Source organism: Meleagris gallopavo, chromosome 5 (assembly GCF_905368555.1).
Source record: "Meleagris gallopavo chromosome 5, MGAL_WU_HG_1.1, whole genome shotgun sequence".
NCBI lineage: Eukaryota > Metazoa > Chordata > Aves > Galliformes > Phasianidae > Meleagris > Meleagris gallopavo.
The window spans coordinates 16,004,342-16,027,887 of record NC_139408.1 but is presented as its reverse complement, the minus strand read 5'-3'; the positions used below and the strand labels follow the sequence as shown (position 1 = coordinate 16,027,887).

Sequence of the window (23,546 nt, the reverse complement as noted above, 5' to 3'; positions counted from 1 at the left end):
TAGCCAAAGTAACTCAGCATACTAGCAAAATGTGTTTCATCTTTATTGATAACTGAATGATCTCTGGAGCTGCTGATCTCTCCCCTAGAGAACCGCCGATAAATAGCACGCTTCTGAGACTTCTCCACAGCTTATTCTGTGAGGCAAAAGATGACACTGGGATACTTCAGACTGCATTTGAAAATAAGCAACTAAGACATAACAGGAAAAACAACTGCTTTGGTGATTAAGTTTATAAGCTGCTGTTTCACTAATACTTTGAACTTCAGACCATTAGTATGAAAGAAGTTAAAGAGCAAACCTGTAAAAGTGAAAATGGTAACAGTATATACAGTTCTAGATAAGCTTGGGTAAAGATGTGAGCTCATCTGCCCTGGTGTAACGCAAATGAAGAGATAAATCAGCTGTGCGTAAAATATTAAGAATTGCAAGCAATAAAAGCAAAAAAATCTCAGCTTCCATTTAGCACAAGTCTACTGAACACATGTGGAGTTTCCTTTAGAGAATATAAATACCATTTGGAACTGCATGAGAAAAGTTACCTGTAACTCCTGTTCTCTGATGGTGTACATCACAGAGAAGCCACTCTTGGGTCCGTGCTCTACATGCACATGACCAGCAGGAGTCCCCCTAGCTAAGTCTTTGGCTGCTAAACACTAAAAACACTTTTTAAGAAAAAATACGTACATATTAGATAAAAAGACAGACAGCACTAGACAAAGTTAAACACTTTTTAGAGAAACCTGTAAGGTAAGAAACAAGTGCTGCACAGAAGGAGTTCTGACAGTTCAGAAAGCAGTAAACTACGAACTAATTGGAAAACATTCACGACAGAAAAGGGCTCCTAGCAGAGATTATTATTACGGCCACCAGCCAAAGACCTACCTAGGGACTCCTCCCGCTAGTCACACATGCATGGAGCCCCAAAAGTACAATTCAGTTTATCTAGATGTTTGTTCTGTACGTATATGAGGATCTGCTGTGACAGTCACCTTTAGAGAAAGCACTGAGCTGCGCTGAAGCCGGTCACATTCAATGAAAGGAGTTGGAGATTCTCTGTAACCCAAAAGCAATCTGAGGAACTGCTGGCTCTGAGAGCCCTCTGTCGGCTAAGACGGGCATCTTTACTCAGAAGGCAATCACCTCAGAAGGCAAGTGCCCACACACTTCTTTCTTCCCTTTAACGTAATGCTTAGCACGGCCAGAAATGCTGCACTGATAAAACCAGCACCTCTAGATAACAAAGGGGCCGTGGAAAACGGAGTTTCTGTGTTTCCCCCTTTAAGTGGGCAGTTTTTTTCCAAGTGAAATCAATTTCTTGATTAAGTTCACTGAATGCATGCAGACTAGAAAGTTCAGGCTTACCAAAAAGCGTATCAATATTTCAGTGTCATCTCAGGTCCTGGATGCAAAACATACCCACTCAAACTAGTCCCAGACAGACAGAAGAGACATCTCTCTGATAGGAATAGGCTTGCACCTTTTTTTAGTTTCCATAAAGTACAATCGAAAACATTCAGTAGAGTTCTGTTGTATTACATGTCAAGCTATCTTCTAAATCTCAGCTTACAAAAGCTTTAAATTTTGTCTTGCCTAGAAAGTGAAGAGTGTAGTAGTGTCTACAATCTTAAAAAATGACTAACACTTCCAGAACATTTCTGTGAGAAATACTAAGTTCCTCTAATAATAGTTCTATATCTATGAAAGTTGAGAAAATACCTTTTAAACTATTGCAACTTAATATTAAAGTACATCTTTGTGTATTTATATGTTCAGAGTCATACTTCTGCTTATACTGCACAGCAAAAGCAGTCCCAATTGCTTTTAGTTAAGCAAATGCCTCCCTCCCTTCAGAATATGCTCCTTGTCAGAACTCCTGCAGCTCCCCAAAAAGAAGGCACAACACTACTCCTCCAGGCTCTGCCCTGCAGCAAGAGGAACAGTCCCCAGGGATGACTCAGAATTCAGTAACTGACTAACACACATACCTTTTACATGGGTTTTCTTTAAGACAGCACAGTTCCCTCTTAGCACACTAAATTCTATCTAGATTAGGAAATGTCAGCATTAACACCAACACAAACTTTTGGGATTGTAATACCCTGACGTGCAACAAGCCATTAGCTCCCAGAGGAAACATGTAATTAATCTCTAGGCAAAAGTACTAAGCACAGGAAATAAGGCTCTCTTCCCCTTCTCTGAGCTGTGTAGCTCACGTGGACTGGCTCAAATGCAGCCCTTCTGCCTTCAACAAGATCAGTTCCAGCCATCTGAGACTTCTGGCAGGAAGGAGGCTGAAGCACTGCAAAACTGTCCTTTTGCACAGCAGCATTGGAAGCTACCTCTGCCAGACACTGCTCTGACCTAAGTCCCTGAGCAAGGTTCTCATCAAACATCACTTTCAAGGGTGGGATTCTTCTCACCTACTTCAAATTCTTCGCTGTTACAACGTTTAAGAACAAATTTCTCCATTTGACAGTTGTCAGCTCAGAACTATTTACTGAATCACTATTCTCTAAGACTGTACTAGCAGCCAAGCTGCTAAAGAACAACATTTCTTTCCTCCAATACATACACTGAGCAATCCAGACTGCTCCAGAGAACTTTATTTCAAACTATCTACGTACTTCGAGGAGTTTTCTCCAAATCTAGTAGTATTTAGGTCAATACCTTACAAAGACAGAAGTGCAAACAATAAGTGATTCAAAATTAGAGGCAATTATTTGACTAGTTCACAACTAAACAAACACATGACTTAAGGCATTTCCCTTCCACACAGCTGCAATGGTGGATTCCCACCAGCCCTCCTGCAGTCAAACACAGAATGAAAACAGCAGCACCAGCTTACGTCGAAGCTCAGGACAAAGTCAAGTGTATCTCCAGTCATAGCTTTCATAATTCTTATCAAGTCTGTATCGTGAACCAATACATATAAGAAAATAGAGTGGGAATAGGAAAATTTACAACAATATTTGCAAGTCAAATAATACAAGGCAAATACATTTCTGACGACTCAAGAATTTCAGTATGGGTGGACAACATAGCAGTAAAAATCTCATAAATAGATGCAAGTGCATACGTAGCTTGAATTAAACTCAGACCTCTTTAGTTCTATTATAGAAAAATATATAAGATGCTGCTTAGAGAGCTGAAAGCATCCCTGAGTGCAGTTACCTCTGTTCTGGACTGCTGTTAGTGGGCTGCAAAGCTGAAGGAGCCTCTTCCGCAACCTCTGTGTTCTCCTCTACCACATATTTACAAGAAGCATCCTGCGAGGTAGACAATTTTCCTTCCTCACTACATGAAAGGAAACAAGGCATTTAATCTGTGAGTTTAATTTTTAAGTTACAATATATTTCAGACAACAGCAGAAAATAGGGAGAAGGGTTTGGTGTGTCACATGCAAATGGATTTTAAATTATGATTGAAACATGGAGATCAGGCATATGATTCTGGACTTAAACACTGAAGGCACCGGCGTTCAAAACCATTAAAAACTGACTAGATAAAAATGCAGGAAATACAATGGTTACAAATACAACCAGGAAGTAAATAAGGAATGTGTGTGAAGCCCAAAGCGATAACAATCAGGGTTACAATCCTTTACAGTACATACCGATAGGATTTCAACACTCTGAAGCCATAAGTATGCAAAAACAGAAGGAAGAAAGTATGAAAGAAATTCAAGATTCCCTTAGAAATTGGCATCGACAAAGTCTGTCCGTAAAACAAATCAGCAGAATCACTAACTTATCACCATCTCTATTGGTAAACCACCCGATGACTACACACGTAGGTGCAGTACTCGTACCATCCTTTGCCCTGTTGCAATTCACCAGCGTCTTCTCAGACATGGAACTGAACACAGCTGGGTGAAAAAGCAGTGCGCTCACACTGGGAAACGCACTTGTGTTTGGCCTCTTTAGAGAATTATAAAAGCTCTGGCTTCCCACCTCGTCCCATTAATTCAGGCCCTGAGTGGCACAAAGTGATCTGTACACCCACAAGGGTAAAGGGTAGCTCCACAGCTGACAGAGTTGTTTTCTGCAGCAGTAAGTCCAGTCGTCAGGAGCATTCTAAAGTCATTGCTGATTTCTCTTCCTACTCTTACAGTTCTCCTGCCAATGGATCCTCTCTCTCTTTCAAAGAATCCTTTTCTTTCCTCCTACATATCCTTAAATCTATGCAGCCTATAAAATAATGTCTACCCCTGTGAATGCTCACCAACACCCATTTTCCCATCTGATTTATTACCTCATTTGTCCTAAAACTGTGTTTGATATACTTGCCACAAACACCAAGTCTTTTCTAAATTTCTTTTGTAATTATTCTTAAAGAGGTATCTTCCATCCTCCTCAACTTCTTCTCCCTTATGAACTAATTATGAACTAAGCTCAAAAATCATTTTTCTCCTTTACAGTTTTCTATATAGCAGCTCCTGTCCTTACGATGCTTCTCCTCAGCACTGACTTAATCACCATCCATCTTCTGTTGGCAGAAACTTATACAGAACTTAGGTCTGAGAGCATCCACTTTGCCAGATACACAGGTCAGAGTATGATCTCCACTCTTAATCTATATTGATTTATTTTTTTTTTTTTAATATTATTTCCTCTGGATAAAATATTTATTCCCCACTTGCTGTCTGGGCATATTTAAAAGTAGGTTTAAAGAAAGCCACGTGAGCTCTGACCAACATGAGGCCACTTATCCCTACACTGGACCTAAACATCCACATTTAAGATCTCATCCCTTCAACTCTCTTCTACACTTAACATCTTCCCTCCCAAATCAAGACCCCAGATTCATATTCCCTCCCCTTTGCACCTCTCTCCTTTCAGCTGAGAAGATCCATAGCTCAGGCAAGTAACTCCATGACAACAGGCAGCAACTGCACCACGTGCTGCCTACTCATATTTACTTCATTTTCTGCACTCTTATCAGAAGCCACAGAGCTGTCGTTTAAAGCTGTTTAAATGTAAAAGCACCACTGATATCCAACTGTGACTGAACTGTAACAACAGAAGTGCAGACCGTATAAAAGCATTCTTTAAAATACAGAATGAAGAGAAGATTCATCATTTACTAAGTCAAGAAGTCATTCCGATTCCATGATATACCACTCCAGAGTCACACTGCCCCTTTCAACTGCTGAGGTTCAATTTCTCTAATAGCCACTTGATTCTGTAAGTGCTGTGCAGTCAGAAACGCTCCCTCCCCCACATGAAAAAGCATTTCTTGGCACTTCATCTGAGTTACAATTTATTGCTTAGATATTCAAAAGGATAGAAACAAGAGTGACTGAAAGCTGTTACATTTCATTTCCCAGAGCATCCAGAATCAACTGTACTTGTCTAGCAACAGGAGAGCTAGAAGTAAAATGCATTTAAGAAGGACAGCATAGGGACTAACTCTGGGAAGTTTTTTCTTTGGAAAGATAGTGGCTCTATTAAACAATCCCTAAAACATGCAGTCAATTTCTTCTTAGCATTTAAAACTCAAATAGAGACAGATACTAGGAAATATAAGAGAATGAGAAGAGAGCTGGATGCAAAATGCTAGTAACATGCTGATCCATCAAGATCAGAGCAGGAAAAAACAGCATCAATATAGGCAAAAATATAATTGGTCAGACTAATTAGCCTCTGTTTCCTTATATTAAGAAGTGACACAAATTAAAAAAACATTTCATCATCATTGAGATTTGGTATACGAAGTGGAAACAAATTTTACATATCACGATCCTTGTACATGTAACATGGAATATAACCATACTGTAAGGCCATATATCAAAATCTAACACCTTGTATCAAGAGATATCAAAATTAATGAGTTTGTCTGGTTCGAGACTTCTGCATACCACCTGGAGACCAGAACAGACCTGACACCAACATCCACACCACTAATTGCCCTGGATTTCTGAACAATTACTCTCAAGAACAGCACCCAGCTGCCCTTCAATCTCTCCTTTCCAACCTCTTTTCACAAGAGACTGAATTCCAAATCAAATACTCAGTGCAAAGTTTAAAAAGCTTTGGCCTTGATCTACAATTGTACCATTATTTTAATGTACATTCAAATTGCATAGTAACGTGCATCAGGCTCAAAATGGGGCCAGTTTTCCACTGCTAACTTTCCAATAACAATTCAGATTTGATAAGGAAAACCTTATTCTAGTAACTAACCAGAAATAAAGTTTCAAGACAATTACATTTGGAAAAGGGTTCTAGTTGAACACTTAGGAATCATCACTTGTAACTCTTTGTGATGACAGCGTTCCATCAGCAGCACTTGTAAAACAAGAGTGGGAAGGCAATACATAAGGAGTAAACTCTCACCTTTTGAAAACAGCCGTTTCAGTTTTAGCGTCTACAGTAAGGCTCAGCGTCTCCTTCATGCTGCCATTCATTACTGTTTCTGTTACCTTGTCTGCATTTTCTGCATCCTCTTCTCCATCGGAGCTGGCCTCCATAGCAACACTTCCTGGGGCTGGAAGAAACCAAGTACTTCAGTACGTGGCTGGGTATGTGGTTACTGCAACACGTTTGCTTGGCCAAGATGTTAGCAGAGCAGCTATACAAGTATACCAAGTTAGGTCTTCTACGGCCCAATTCACTGCATCATTTCACACTATACAATTTGCCAGTAAATTCCCAAGTACTGGCAAGCCTCTGACAAATCCAATCTTCCTGGACTTCCCATTTGCACTTTGAGTTCTGTCTGCTAATATGTACAGAAAATTAATTAATACGGGTTTGTCTTCTGATCATTTCACATAAATAGAACAAGGAGTACACGTATACATAAAAGGTAATTTCAAAAGGAAAAAGAAGAAAGGGGAAATCTGAACACTTTGAGGCTACTGGTCTATTGCACATGGGAAGAGATCAGAGGCTATTGACTATTCTTGGGCACCAGCACAGCTAAATGCTGCCGTATGCACGGCTTCTCTAACAGAAGAGATTTAGCTTCCCTGCTCATGATAGGAAGGCTTTTTAGAGGCAGAACCAACACTGGTTTCTTTTTCAACTAGGAAAACTGAATTTCAAAATTTCTTTTCGCAAGTCATTCTCATTGACTAGCAGAAGAGCAGAAGCAAATGAGAGGTCCCTGGATCCAGAGTTTTATAGCTTGGCAAGGTCTTTCTTTGGTCTGAGTATTAGAAATCAATCCATTCACATTTCTGAATGCAGAGTACTCACTTTCCAGCTGTGTTGGAAGACCAGTTGCATTTGCGCTCAAGGGATCCATTGGCTCTGTGTTTGTTTCCATTTCCACGGGAGAATTACTTCTTAAGGAATCTGTCGAGCTTCAAACACAAAATAAAAATAAGCTTTAAAAACAACAGATTGAAAGTTGTATTCGGTTCTTTCAAAGGCACAAAGCCTCGACCATTACTGAACCTGAATGACACCAAGTTCACAAGTCTTGGCTAAGGTGTCCCAAACAGAAGTTCAGTAATGCAAAACCCAGCAGAACATGGCGCCAACTGAGGATACGTTTGGCACTGCTGTTATTTTTACCTGCAAAGGAGATGCTGCAAGGCACAGAACTATTGCTGGCTGCTCGCAGTATTTCCAACATTTTAAGCTACTTTTTAAGTGCACTTTTTAGAACCTCGAAAATCCAGAGTTCTCTGCTGAGACTGTTGACACACACCCTAATTATCAACTGCAGAAGTTGTTTTACTCTGATTTATTTGCTCAGTGTTATATATAGCATAACTACAAGTTTTTCTGATGTGGAATAATTCAAAATACAAATTTTGACCACTTGAAATACTTCCATCATTTACAGAGTAGCATCTTTTCAATCCACTAATGTGGCAACTCCATGTCTTCATTTATAAACCCTACTAGAATATGGTAACTCAAATTTTACATCTATAGGGATGATTAGGTACTCACACAGAGTATTTCTGATATACTGATCACACCAAAAGAAGAAAGTGTGTATGAGGTGTGGTCAAAATAGTACAGAGCTGCCTTTCTAGATTTTGTAGTTACATAACCATGTATGTGTTTTATTTTTAAACAAAATTTGTTTAGAGCACTGATAAAACAAAATCATCATCATCAGCATTTTATGACTCTCACATTCAACAGTTACATGTGTTCCTTGAGTTCAGTCTATACCAAAGAAGTCATAGCCCACTTCCAGGCAGAGACCAATATTCAAGTACACAAATAATCTTCAAAAATCCTCTAAAACAATGACCCTTTAGGATCCACTTATACTATAAAAGCCTACGGTTTAAATTGATCATACAGAGATCTAATACTATAATGTGTGGGGCCTTTGAACACAGCACACTCTGCATTACCAGCAAAACACCTCCAACACAGCCTTGAGTAGCAAGGCACACCCCAACAATACCCAAACAGCAGTTGAACTCGCCCTGTATCACAACTGTTCTTACCTCAAAGAGGATGTGAACTCTGAAAAAGAAGCCCAGCCAGTTTCTTTGGCTGGCATAGGTTCTTCTGTACTCCATACATCAGACCCAACAGTATCCAGATTGGTGCCATGCGCAGTCTCCATGGGTACATCAAAGTTAGCTGACCAATTTGGTGCTAGAAAACCAATCAGCAAATTCATTAGGAACCAATTTAAAGAATGCAAATGTACATATGCCTAACTCACTGATTCTTTATGTGCACATTCCAAGAAGAGCAGCAACATTCTTAGCTGTATTTTAAAGCACATGCAAATGAATTCTCTGCATAGTTAAACTGTGAATGCATTCTGTAAGAGAAATTCTGCTAGTAAGGCAGAACTTCAAAAATGGTAACTCAGTATTCTGAGAAAAATCTGTAGCACTGATCTGAGGAACACAAAAACTGTATTAGACCACAAGTGCAGTTCCCCTTTTTTCCTTAACCTAACATTAAATGGTTGTTGCAAATTTTCAGTGCTAGTTTCTACACTGAAAAAAAACCAGCACCCTCAGGTTTTTCATCCCTTCTTCAGTTTCCTATGCACATTTTCCTCAACACAGAAAATGAGCAAGACAACGCAGGTACAGGCGGTCTCTAACATCTCATGCATTAGCAGCACGGCTAAGTTTCAGAAAAGCTTAAGACCCCTTATAACTTTAAAATATTTACTGGGATATTAAATTTTGGAGCAGTCTGGACTTAAAAGCATCTAATTTAGGATAGGTCAATTCAAAATACTTCACCTACTCAAGGGAAACATTTTCTTCATTAACACTTACATACAAAAAAACAGGCTGAAAAGGAAGCTCTGACTAGCAATTAGAAATTCCAACCCAGGCAGATATGGGAGGAGACCCACATGGATCAAAACTTGTTTGACACACAGATGCCAACGACACCAATCTGACAAAAGAAAAGAAAACCCTTAACTATTCCTTCTGTTGTAATTTTTAATTCCTTACAGCCTAGATAAACACAGGGCTCTTGCCTACAGACGTTGCCAGTTTAAGTAAAGCCAGTTTAGTTTGCAACTTGATTGTGATAACTCTTAAACCAATTACAACATTAATTTTCCATGTGAGAGCCCTACTGATACACACTGTAAACAAGATTATTCACGTGTGAAATGACACCGATCTCAATCCATTTCCCTTCTGTAGAATGCGTTCTACAAGAACATTTGAAGATAAAGTGTTGGTCTGAAAAATTTCTAGTAAGAGCAACCATATTTTATGCTCAGAGATTAACAACCTATCAGGTTTGCAAGCATATGAGATGCGTAAATTTAATTTTTTTTTTTCCCATTCTGATTCCTACTCAATTTTCCCTCTTGAAGAATACAGATGTGAATTTTAGACTCCAGTAACTTAACTCAGGACATGTAAGGAATTTTAATTTCCCAGTACCCACATACTCTACAGCATGCAGCCTTTACAGTGAGAGATTAAGATACTTGGAATAAATAACAATAGGAGGAAAGCTCTTACAAAATAACACTGTGCTAAATGTAGCACTTTCCTATAATTCCAAGCAGTTGGCAGAAAAGCTACATACGTTCATTTAAGTCTACTTCCATTTTGTCCTCTGTATTGGCGTGCGATTCAAACAAATCTTGTTTTGTTCCATCCTCTTCTTCAGAGTCAGTACTTTCTTCGCTGTCCGTACTGCCCGAACTTAAAATACAAAGAGATAGTTTACGTGGGATTGGATCTAGGGCACAAAAGAATACTAGAGAATTTGAGGCTTGACAGAACCATAACAGCTATTGTTGCTGATAGATTGAGTGAAGTACAATTCATTAGCTGTCAGCATGTCCCTTATTTCTGCTCTCCCTCCCCCAGAAAAACAAAGTTTTATCACTTGGTCATGTAAAGAGATTTTTTTTCCTCTGCAAAAAAAAAAAAAAAAAAAGAGAGAAACTTCACTCCTACCATGCAGAAGAGATTAGAAAAGAAAAAGGAATTAGACCAGTTATTTCCATACACTAAACAGAAGTGCTGAATAGTAAAATTCTTTTCAAGACCAACATAAGACAACAATTTATGTTGAAAACAAACCCAAACGTATTCCAGTCTGTCCATTTGCATATGTACTTTGTACCCTAGAGGCAAACCTCCCTTCCAGGTGAGCACAACCAGCGTTAACAGTTAAGTACTGACATACCTAAGCAAATGCTTAAAACACATCACCTAAGGATACACAACGCCAACACACAAAACAACTGCTCATGTAGAGGAGGTCTTAGCCCCACACACTCCAAAGGCCACAACAGAAAAAGCACATGTGGTTTGGGGCTTAAATCACAGGAAGGTCAGAAAAGCCAAAGCTAGGCTGGGACAAAATCCAGAAGCCACTGGAAGCTGTGTTGCTCTGAGAGTTTTGGGGAACAGATGTTCCTTTCCTTCAATGCAGCTGCCTATATAGTTTTATCCACAACTGCAGTGTGAATAAGGGCAAATATGGCAATGGAGGTGGATACTCAGATTCCAGTAGCACTACAGAAAAGATAGCAAGGTCTGCCTACACAGGTAGGGACTGCCTTAGACTGGGCTGCCTTGGGCTGAACAGAGGGCAAGAAAAAGGAAATAAGCTGAGATGCAGAAAGAACCAAGTAGTCAGGATAGCAATCTTAAGCAAACTAAGGCTTGAACAAAGACACAATAGCTATCCCTCTACCAACTTCTCCAAAGAAAGGAAATCAAGCTGGGCAGCCTGGGCAAACAGCCAACCTGAGTCAGAATTTGTACTCAGTGGGAGGACTCGCTATAGTGCTGAACACAAATGTCCTACCTGGAACGTCTCTGGGACTCTGGTGTAAATGCAATATGTTTTTCTTCCCAGATGTCTTCTTCATCAGAACCACCATCATCAAACTGCTGTATCCTCTCCTTACAGCATGCCTCAAACAATGCTATATTGCCCTAAATACAGGAAAAATATAAAAGTCTCTTGATGATTAATTATTCTACTTCAGTATTTTGGAAATACACGATTGGTTTGAAAAGAATCTTAAACTAGTGGGAAAAAAAAGCACCTCTCAGTAAGGACTAAAGGCATTGACAGAAGGCATTGACAACTTAAAGCTCCTCAGAAAAGCATACAGTGGAACTTGTTTTAGTCAACTGCCAACACACTGATTGCACTCATCCAAGAACTGCTGGGAGGCTCCATCACAATTCAGAATGGCGCGTAGGAATGACATCAAAAGAGCTTTCCACAGAAATGCACCACCAAATATTCCAGCTTTATTTTCTTTAGCAGGGTTCATTTCAGCTCAACATACAGTACATATGCTAGAAGTCTCTATTCTTCACTTCCTGTCACTGCTATCTTGCCAGAATGCTGAAGCAGTGTCTATGCTCAAAACTCACGTGCAGTCTGCACTGACTAGATCCAAGCTTGTTCTTGAACCTGGACAAATTAGAAGCACTTGCTTAATATTAACTATAAGGAACAGTAATAAAGTAATCTAACTAGAAAATCCCCACGAGTCAGGAGTAAGGTGTAGTTACTTTCCTAAGGTTATATATGCATCATAAAAGAATAAACAAAAGCCACCAACAAAACTTAAAGGTCACTCAGAAGTTTAAGAGACGGTAATTTTTCTGCAGGCACAGGAATGCATACTTACACTTTCATTTGTATTGAGGGTAAAGTTGATGTCTGAGACCCGATCAAAAGAAACACTGCAAAATAAATGATGCATGAAATACACTAAGAAAAGAGGACGTCATTCACACGAGGACATGTCATTTTCACAAGTCCTTACTTACGCTATCAGACTAGGAAAGTGAGAAACTTAAAGAGGCAGTCACTTCCAACACGAAACCAAGCACACAAATTCCACTAAGGAAGTCTGTCCTTCCCGAGGTTTTCTCAGCTGTGAAGTATTTTAAAGATACATCTCTATCTAAATCCCCCGAAGATCTCATTAGCAGGTCTTTTATCTGACAATTGATTTCACCCCTCTACAGAAGGTCCTTCTTAACAAGAAGCAACAATGTGAAAAATTAACATCAACTTTGGTTTCCTGAAGACAACACTGAACAGCTCTGGTTTTTAACCGACCGCTAAATAGAAGTTCAACCTTCTTCCCCCCAAGCTGCACATTAAGTTGGAGGCTTCACACTTCTCCACACATCAAACTTCCCAGCAGTGCACTAATTACTGACATGGCTTAGACCAAAAATAACACCAGACAAATCAAATCTCTGGGGGAAGCAAGAAAACAGAAAGAGGAAGGATAACCTAACTAACTCTCAGAAGAGCTAATACGTTCTCTGGTCACGTACAGCAGTGAATTCAGAGCTACCCTCACCCTCTTCCTCTAATCCTCACAGCTTTACAGACCAAGCAGGTACAAGACCAGAGATCCAAAGGACCAAGTGTTAAATGTGGCTGCACTACCATGGAAGCTGCCCCCACCCACCCCAGGAATCACCACCTAGCTAGAAGTTGCACTAAGCAGGTAATTTAAACTGCAATTGATTCTTGCACAAGAGGCATAATCTTAAAGTAAAAGGCAGTTAACCTACAACTGAATTAACTCAGTGCACCTACCACATACCTCAAGGTCTCACTAAGTCATCATCCTTCCACCAAGATCATACACTACAAAGGAATTCCAACCCCCATCCTTGCCAAAATTCACTTGCCTCTAACCAAGTTCCACACTATCCTGAGCTACTTTCTCACCCATCTAAACTTCATCTATCCTCCCAGCAGATTACGTGGTGTAATAAGGCTGCTCTGCTTCTTGGAAGGCACGTGCAAGTTTCAGGTAGCCATCAGTTACTAACCACGTCTTAGAGAAAAGCAAAGATCTTACATTCCATTGCCTTTTTACACTTCTACAAGCCATCATCAAATAATGTTTTTATTCGATTTTAACTGCATCTTCTTCCATCCCAAGCCATGAATTCTAATTAAATCAGTACTGCTTTCAGTTAGAAATTCCATTCTTTCCTCATTATGCATCAGTTTATTTTGAATTGAAGAAAAAAAACAGCAAAGTTTGTCATAGTTTTTGTTTTGTCATCTTTTTCCACTTGCTTTTGCTGTTTATAAAACTTGACCAAGACATGCTCTTACATCTTAACTGCTATGTCCTTAGAAACAAGGGCAGATTTATAATGCTCTCCATTAGTTTCCCCTACTGGAAATGGGGCGTGGATTCCTGCCATCTTCATAGGCAAACTTCTAAGTAGAGCAACTCATCTGCTCTGCTACACTGATTCAGAGGGGTCAGTGACTCTCTGTGCCTGCAAGCAGAAGTACTCCCCAATAAAGCCAACTCATTGGTCATATATGGCTGTTAAGAGCAGAACTACAATTTATTCTTCACTCACAAGCTTTATGTTCTCATGTTGGCCCAGTCAGGGCACTTCAAGTGAACGATTAGCTGTTGTGTATCCCCATATAAACTACTCAGAGAGGCTTTCTAAGAGCGCTCAAACACATTTTGGTACCAGAAGACATGACTGATAGCCAACTGCTTCACATGAATACAGGTTGGTATTTGTCATCACCAAAACCACAGCAGAAAAGAAAAAAAAGAAAGAAGTTCCAGAGACTACAGTCAAAACCAGCATAACAATATACTCACTTGCCGATGTCATCTTGATCAGCAAACTTCTCATCGTTGAAGCCAAACTGGTCAATAAAATTGGACGTCATTTGTTGCATCTGATAATCAGAAAAGGCCTGGCAACCCCAGGACCAACGACAGTGATATAATGATTCTAATAATACTCTAAATCCTATTTGCCCATTTTGCTCCAAAGAAATAAAAGTCTCTCTAATCTAAACATAAGAAACAGCAAAAGGAAATTTAATGCTAACACTAACTACGCGCCTTACGTTTACTGATTTGAAAGCCAGTCTAATTGCAGCTCTTAGTGAGAAAGTTAAATCTCTAGTTTAACCATGTGTTAACCAGCACCCTTCCAAATGCATCCTTAAGAAGCAGGGGAGCAACACAACGCTTTTCTTAATATGAATATTAAGATATGAGCAGAAAAAAATGCAGAGAAGTACATTAACTGGAGATACTAAGTTCATCACTAGCTGGATTGCTCATACATACATACTAACAGTGTCTCTTCAACATCTGGAAGAAACTGTAGAGCATGCACAGTAAATTCTTTAACATCCCACACGTCAGGGCAGTGTCACAACTGTGCTTATTTTTTTAAAAAGGATGTCAGTACCAAATGCCAGCAGATAGGTGTACCAGACTATGAACTAAATTAGTACTCATTCCCCTCGAACTTTTAACAGTGTTGTTTCTGTGTGTAAAGTCAGCCATGGTCAAGCTACTCCAGAAAACATGGCTGATGTCAATTCTCTCATTGCCTTCCCAGGTAGCCAAGGGGTCACAGCATACAGACAGAACCTCTAAAGAAAGTGGTGAAGCAGAACAAGGTGAATATAGAAAGAAAACAAGAGAACAGTGGAAACAAAGTTTGAATTAAGGCAGGAAAGAGAAAAATGATGGCTATAGAAATATGAGGCAAACAGCAACGTACCATCAGGCTGAGAGTGAGTCTGAGAAACCTGAATGCAGGCACTGGTACGTAGGGTTACTATGCTATGCCAAGGCAAAGCAGGAACTCTTGTATTTTGATCTTGGATTTTAAAATCTGAGAGCATTTCAGAACTTCAGGATTTCATACCAACACAATTCATGTATCAGGCTTACGTAGGTTAACAACCAATTACTGACTGTCCCACTAAATCATTATTCATCTTTATGCTAGTTACTGAGAACTGTTCTTGTAAAGCATCTTCGCTATTACGGATGTTACAAATGCATGAGTGAAAACAGGGTGCAGCCATTAATGCCAGTCACAGGATAAACAGAAAATTAAGACATGAAGGGATTATGAAACTCCTTTGACTGGATGTTGTGTTGAGGGACATGGTTTAGTGGGAGCTAATGGTAATCGGTGAACTGTTGGACTGGATGATCTTTTAGGTCTTTTCCAACCTTGCTGATTCTATGATTCTATATTTGGTCACTACATCAGAATTGTATACAACAGTATACAAAATGCAATTTCCAACTGCTTGTGTGCCTAGGGCAGGACAGTTCCATCCCATACTCATATGTTTGAAAAAGGGACAAAAAGCAATACTGTGTTTTAGTGTGTATGCAGAACAAAAGAACAATGGAAGAATTTCTACAGCCATTGCAAGGCAGCACATGAAACAGTAATGGCACAAGAAACCTTACATCCCAGGCTTAGCTGTCAGGAAGACATCTTTGATAAAGACATCAGTTCTAAAGTGCTCATCAGAAACTGCTTTAGAAGTGCCTCTGAGTGAAAAGAAACATTTCTTTTGGGCACAATGGGGACTTATTAGAAGTACAGCATCAAACTAAACTTGGATGCAAGCGTAATTCTGCATAAACAAAAGTTAAATTTGACAAAAAATTAAAAGGTAAACAGGTTCTTTAGTATTTCCCACTCCTCACCTACTTCCTAATGGGTGCCCTCCTGATTCCCCCCCGCTTTACTTACTGACCTACAGAGATTAGGCTAGCTGTAGCCAGTTATCTTTACTCATTAAAGAACGCTTTAAGTAATTTCAATGCATTTTCCATCAGTGACTTATCTTGTCTAATACCTTGCTTTCTTCACAAGACAACTTTAAAATACACAGTTTATTTAGCTAAGGAAAAACATGTATCTAAAAAAAATAGTTTCCTTCGAGTTATTCACTGTAGTACTACCTGCATTTCTGCCTGGATTATTAAGGGGTGCATGAGAAGCACAGAGTTGCTTTGAGATCTCACTTTCTCGCTAGAGCTGCTTCAGATGGCATCCAACCTATCATGCTGGAATTCAAGCAGACCATACATGCACAAGACCCATGGAGCAGATAAAAATGAAACTAATTCTCTAAATTTGAGCCACCACTCCCAATTCAAACATTGAAAAGCAATTACTTATCATTAAAAACATAGAAAATGTGCAAAGTACCAGAACCAGTCTTAGACTAGGTACTAGACAGCTGTTAGTATGAGCTGAAAGAAATATGATTTCGATTAATGATCTAGACAAGTTGGTGCTTTGTATAGGGCATCTATCAGTAGTCTTGCATGACAAAACTACACACCAGCAGCTGCCACTCTTTCACCATCCATGGAAGAGTTAAAGGAAATTTATATTGCAGACAGTATTATTAGAAAAATTCTGTCATGCTTCATGAAAATGGCACCAATGTTCTCCATAATCACTCATCCCCAAAATACTCCAAATGCCATCACCTTTTTAAATACAGAGTTATCAATTACTATGAAAGCATTAAAGCTTCAAGGTGGACATAGCTGTGATTTAAGCTTTCAGTCTGGTGGACTTGAAACTTCCTTACAGCCTCAGATTTAATTTTTTCTTACATTAAATGATAAATAGCTATGTTTGAAACACTCACGAAGGAGCTCTCAAAAGCACATACTGAATCACAAATAAGTGATTTAGCACATTAGAAATTTAATTCAGGAAGATTAGCTATGTCCATCTGCCCAGTACCAAGGGTCTACAAAGTTAAAACCATTCCAGCTGCTTGATACAATCTGTCACAGAACTGTAGTTAGTTGGCTCTTTGTTTATACTGTTGTGACAACTTCTGCTCTTGACATTTTGCCTTAAACTAAAAGCATGCAACAATGTATAGCCAACCCTCCCCCCTTCCCCACTGAAGTAAGGATCAACATGTTAAGAAAAATCTATTAACCAAGACCCAACAGAAGCCCAGCTCCGATTTCAGAACAATTAATATTTTCCAGAAAACAAACAGAATTCACTGTATCAGCCTTCTCCATCTAGTAAGAACAAAGGTCACAGAAACTGTGTTCAGCTCAGCCAGACAGCCAGCAGATGAAATGGCTTAGGTGTAACAAGCAGAGATGTGCATACACAGCTCCATCTCAGCTTAAAAACTGAAGGACCAGAAGGCCATGCTGTGTGCTAGAAGTCACATCTATGGGCTCAATAAAGTAAATGTGTGCAGGAGAACACATCTAAATAAGTGAAAAAAAAAAATCTATCACAAACAGTACAGATCTAGAAGGATTATTTCCTTTTTTTTTTTTTTTTTTTTTAAGAAAAGAACTTATGCAGCTAAAAGAGTTCAACTCACTTGCTGCAAAGAAGAATCCTGTGAGAAGCCAGTTTCTTTGAAGTCAATCTCATCATCACTGGAAGAATGAATGTGGCAGGTAGTAACCTAAACAAAATAATTGAGTCATTTGCTTATTGTGTGACAATTTCAAATCCAAACAAGAAACTGAATTAGTTACAGTTTTCTCAACTGCTATACTACATAAAACAGACCCCAAAATTTTTCAATACCATTAACCTAAACCTGAGAGAACTTACAATAAAAATACAAGATACATGAACTAATGCCACTAAAAGGCTGGATTATACACACATCTTCCTTTCCAAAATAAGGAACATGGGAAAATGAAGAGACTGTCCCAGGTGTCTACACTATTTGCAAAAATAAAGTTAACGAAGAAATGATTCATCTTCAAAAATTCATAATCAGCATCTGCTTGCAGAAGCAAACCTGGAGTTATTACCATAGCAACAACTGTTTGAACCATTACTCTAAAAAGAAGGGATGATTTTGATCACACAACACAGAACCAGCGGGAATAGTCTGTTTCTTAAGCAGCAGTATGGCTGAACTTGGTCTTGGAAGTAGCTATTTTCTAGCAGAACAGCACTCCAAAAGTAATTTTAGCCAGGACAGCAATTAGGCAAAGTAACAGTAATTTCAAGAAGTAAGGCTAAGTAATAGTAGTTACAGCTGAGCCTTAAGACACGCTTTATGGACAATCATTTATATGAAGCAGATGTGTAGAGGACAGCTTGCTGCTCAGTACTGTACTACACTGCCTTACTGCACACACCCCTAGAACTCCATGGTACAGATTCTCAAGTAAACACAGCTGGTTGATGTGATTTTTTTATTTACTGATCTTTTGACAAGAGATCAGTCTACACAAAAGCAGTGTTTAAACACAGAAAATGTAAAAACCTCACAGACAACTTCTTGTGCTCCCACAAATGCAATACCACAGTCATGGCAGGCATGCAACAGACAAATGAAGACAACTTTTTCCTGAAGTATACTCTGTTTTTACGCTTTCTCCTTTGATGTGTAACACTCATTTAAAAGCCACATGACCTGGGGTGCTTTATTCTTGCATGCCTACCACCCAGCCCTGCCATACAATTTGCAGACTGGAAGCAGCTGACTTCACACAAGCTACCTTGGTAGCCTGGCAGCAGGAAAGACTGACTGTACTAACGACAAGAAAAACCAACAGTGGGGCTGAAGCAAACAGCAGGAAATTTTTTAATGTTAACCAACACCACTTACGAGATCCACTGTATTCCTTTTGTTAGTTTCTCCTAAAGAGCTTGAGCAGAACGTTTCCCACCGCTCTCTGACCTCCTCTGGAAGCTCTACGATAGGAATGAGAAAAACAGTGTAATACAATCAACAGTAAAGCATCACCATTTTTAGTTGTTCTTGTTCTCTTAAGAATCAAAGCAATCAGAAATATTGTGAACAACATACAAATACTAAAGACATACGGAGTACTTCATCTAGCAAAGAAGTCCTAACGAGGCAGGACAGCATCTCTTTACATTTACTTCAAGGAGCTTCAATACCATTCAGGTAAGTTTGAAAGAGAATTAAACATCTGTTTAAGGACTGCTTTCAAGCTGAATGTGTCAGAAATCTTTTCTTTTTTAAATCCAAAATCTGCCTTCTAATTTAAGTTTGATCAACTTCCTAAAGCTGCAATGCTGGAATTCACAAACAGAAACATGAAGAGCATTAACGTTACCTTTAATAAGCTGTTGGACTAGTGTGCTGTTAGGGCCCTTATCTGTACTATGCACAATACAGTTTGCTATCCTTGTCAGATGACCCATATAGCCATGCCGTCTTCCTCCTTCAGCCCTGCAAGAGACCAAAGAAATGGAACTGCATGCACTCTGAGCAACTCTGCTATTGTATTTTGTTACAAAATATCCTACCAGAGTTAGGAACTTATACAAGATGGGCAAGTTAACCTCCAAGTTCTTAACACGTAAGAGCAGCATCCTAAAACTAGAGGTACACAAAAATACTCAATTCAGGAGACTAACAGGGCTGTAACTACCAAGAAGGAAGTACAGAGCATCTGAACAGATCATTTCTGTTTTCACGTTTGTGTGTGGGGAAAAAGAATACGCTGTGTTACCAAGATGAAGACAAAACTGACAACACATCTGTAATATTCAGAAAAACACTGCTGCTGAGAATATTTTCCAGTGCTGTGCTCCTATACACTTTGAGCACTGGTGCATTATCTGATAGGATATTATGTAGGTCGCTCTGAAAGTAATGCTTCCTATTTGTTTCCATGGAAACCAAAACAGATACAAAGAGCAAATCAATTTTTTCCACACAGAAGCAGAATCGGATGTTTATACCAACAGCTTTGCCAGTAATACCACAAACATACAACAGCAAATAAGTAATGAATTCTCCCACATGGCAGGCATTAAAATCAAGAAAATGCACCCAAAGAATAGTTTTAGGTTGAATGCATAGAAACAAGAATCTATTTGCTCATAATCTAGGTTAGTAGTTCTCCTATAACCTCAGGAGATAACCATGATATATAATAGAAGGTAGGTGGGAGAGCCTGATCTAACTAAGCCAGAATCCCTATTAATTGCATCCCTTTCCTTCATAACACTCTCTTCAGATATTTCAACATCCTTATTTTTAGGTCAGCTGCACTAGTCATGTGTTTTCTGATTCACACCAGATAGGAATAGGACTATTTCAGGGAATGGTACTGTTTCTCAAATAATACACCAGCAAACCAGCAACAGTATCCCAGTCAGCTAACTCAGTATTTTCACAAGTGAGCTCTAACATTCACTGTTCAGAACTCTCTCAAGCCAAACACGAGAGCCTTCAGAGCACCATTATATCACCTCAGGTAAAGACTGGAAGTTTTTGCTCATGATATGAACTCAATTTCAGACAGAACTGACTACCTGAAACTTGCATCCTTTCCACAGTCATACACTTCCAGAAGGTATTCCATTGCTGAGATCTTCACTTTTGTTAATTATAAGTCTGTTGCTCCCCAAAACATAATATGGTTTGAACTGTTTATTAATTTTCAATTGCTTACTGAACAAAAGCATGTTTTTCCCCCCCCCATTCCTTTAAAACTTCACGATATGTTTCTGTAATTGAAGATGGGCAGACTCAACTGGTTGATGTAATGTTTTACACAGTGTAGGGATAGAAGCAAGTCTGTAATTCCTATGTGGTAATGGGAAAAAGTATTCAAATGCTACCAAAAAGATGGTCTAAACTTCAGGCATTACTAAAAGAGAAACAGAAGGATTCTGAAAGAAAATTCAGTACATGTGAAAGCTTTATTCCTAATATTAACTGTTTGTAGAACTTAATTATTCCATTTACTACCAAACAAACTGTACATCCAAATAAATATCGAATGCACTGCGTATTTCAGGAAAGAGATGCATCTGTCTTTAAAAACATTTTAAGCAAGTGTATTTGTTGGTCAGCTCAGTCTGAATTGATCATGCATACATTTCACAATTAAAATTGCATTTCGACAACTGCAGGAAATGAGAAAACTAGTTACTCACTGCTTCTTCTCATTCATCTCCCATGCTTCAAGTATTCGTTCTATTAATTGGCACTTAAGGAAGAGCTATGGAATAAAATGCAAAATATACTTAATAGCTATAAAGTTAAATGGAACAACATTATGCATTTCAGGGCTGATTTTAAGAAATCCTCATGTCTTACAAGGCAACTAGTTCCAGGTTCAGTATAGATACTTGGATTAAGGGTTTCAATGCTCAGAAGCAGCAGCCAGATCCCAGGCAGAAACCTGAAGGCTGAAGCTACGTTATTTTGATTTCTCTTTGATGGCAGCTGCTGAACTGTAGTAGTGAACAGACACTGAAATAGCAATTTTAATTCTTAACAGTAGGAGGAACTTCAATTACAAGGGAGTTCTTGCAGCTCTACACACACGTTTACTCTGAAGGCAGCAAAAACCCACTTCGTGGCACTCTCAGGTTTAACAACCAGAATTGACACGTTAAGAAAACAAAAAACCAAAGAACTCTTAATTCTATATAAAGTAAAATTGAGTTATGTTTTATGTAAGAGTAACTGCTACCATATCGTGGGGGTAGGAATATTCAAGAAACTCCTTCCAAAAACACAACTTACATGTTTCAATAAAAGATTGTCCCCAGTGGAATCCTGATCTGTAATTGTGCCATTTTCTGTGCTTTCAAGAGGACTTGCAAGAATCAATGCAATACAGATTTCTACTTGAGTATGCAAAAAGTTATTCCACGTATACTTAAAGAACATGTCCTGAAAAACAAATTCAAGAGGGTTTATACAAACCAGGGTCTCTTCAAACATAAGACTTACTCCAGCAACACAAGCAAGTTCTCCAAGTTTTGCAATAACTATCACTGTGCAAGCAAAAGTGTGATTTACAAAAAAGTTATTTCTTCTGCTTGCTGTTGTTAGAGAATAAGGCCTATCATGCTGGATGAGAGTAAAAATTCAAGCTAGAGTTAGCCTGGGGGTAACCAATAGTGCACTTTCAGACAAAGAAAATCCCCATTAAATTCTTTCTGCTAGCAACAGCCCTGAAACTCCCTGAGAAAGTAATGCCATTTATGACCTTAGCCCTGAACAATTTATATTTTTTTTTTTAGTTCACCAAGGACTTTTAGTGCCTCCAATATCCTTCAGTGACATGCTTCTGCCCTTATTGAGACACTTTACAAGAAATTACATCTAACTGCTTTGGACCTACTATCTATACTAGTTCCATTCTTCTCTTAAAGAAAGCTATCTCAGATAATCCAGATGCAATTTGAGATTATTTAATGCTTCACACAAGATAAATACTGAGGCTGACAGATCATGAATTGCGTTCATCTAGTCATGTTCCATGATTCTTTTAAGCATCAGATTTTACTTTTTTTCTTTTTTCCAAACTTTACATCCAGTCATTTTAGACTATTTCTTACTACAAAACTCAAATGATTGCTGTCCCAGGAAAACAAGATTAGTAATGGAAATACATGCAGTGATGGAAGGAGCATCAAATAACGTAATTCAAGTCTCATTCAAGCTACATCTGAAGAACATAACAGTTCCCCTTCAGCTCTCCTAAACTAATGACACCCTTGACAAAAGCTAAGCTACTGATGTGAACAACTACTATTCCTAATAAGGTCTATGCAGCAAAGTTGTGTTGTTTCAGAAACACCATGAAGCACTGAAATTCAAGGCAGGTACCACTGGTTTTCCTTATACGAAGTCTGCTGAATTTAGTTGTGTTTTTTTTTTCCTAAACTTACTTAAAAGAATAATCCAACATTTACAGCACATGTATTCCCTTAGATAAATGGGAATTCATGTCAGAATGAAGTTAGCTATTTCTATACACCTGTCTGCAAACTGCAAACCCAGGCTGGACAGAGAAATGGAGATGGAGACACTGAGAAGATGACATAACTACAGCTACTTTAGTTGAAGGAAAGATTTTAGATTAAATCAATCTGAGGCTGAAAAATATTATTTTAAACTTTGCAATTACCTGCTTAGAATCAGAAACTTTCATCATATTCTGATACTACAATATAAATTCCAGCATGTTTTGCTAGGTATTTGTTACCTGATATCAACATTGGAACACTATGGTCAACCTAAGTTTCCTGCTGCAGCCAAAGAGTGAGGTGGGAAGTACTCAAAGCAGAGATGGCAGATTAGCAAAAAGCAAGGAGTTCATTGACTACAAGTTTCTCATGCAACATTTTGCTTGCAGTTTTGAAATCTATAAGCTGCCAAGAGTAACTTGTCCCTTTATAGGAAGGCACTGAGATAGCATATAGTGTGCTGCACATCAGAAGAGGGACAGAGAAGTTGAGGAACTAGCTTGGCAAAAGAATAAGAATGGCAGGGAAGCTTTGAACACGGCTGAAAACTCAAGCACATGGAGCTGAAAAAATAAGC

General features: G+C 38.8%; 1 protein-coding gene across 9 annotated transcripts in view; it reads right to left on the bottom strand.

Moving 5' to 3' along the window:
• Positions 1-23,546, bottom strand: part of PPP6R3 (protein phosphatase 6 regulatory subunit 3) — a 51,416-nt gene that overhangs the window by 2,579 nt on the left and 25,291 nt on the right. For 6 of the 9 annotated variants that reach the window (XM_085224407.1, XM_085224403.1, XM_085224405.1 and 3 more), the window contains 13 exons: positions 21,738-21,887; positions 21,143-21,207; positions 19,309-19,424; positions 18,834-18,919; positions 17,583-17,669; positions 14,044-14,141; positions 12,070-12,124; positions 11,229-11,359; positions 9,993-10,111; positions 8,420-8,573; positions 7,203-7,309; positions 6,339-6,489; positions 3,175-3,297 (listed from right to left, as the gene is read on the bottom strand). In XM_085224407.1, the coding sequence (XP_085080533.1) occupies positions 3,175-3,297; positions 6,339-6,489; positions 7,203-7,309; positions 8,420-8,573; positions 9,993-10,111; positions 11,229-11,359; positions 12,070-12,124; positions 14,044-14,141; positions 17,583-17,669; positions 18,834-18,919; positions 19,309-19,424; positions 21,143-21,207; positions 21,738-21,887 (1,442 nt within the window). Of the gene's footprint in view, positions 1-542; positions 666-3,174; positions 3,298-6,338; positions 6,490-7,202; positions 7,310-8,419; positions 8,574-9,217; positions 9,342-9,992; positions 10,112-11,228; positions 11,360-12,069; positions 12,125-14,043; positions 14,142-17,582; positions 17,670-18,833; positions 18,920-19,308; positions 19,425-21,142; positions 21,208-21,737; positions 21,888-23,546 lie in introns of those variants that run through there. The other 3 variants (XR_014883446.1, XM_010711174.4, XR_014883447.1) reach the window with 3 other exon arrangements.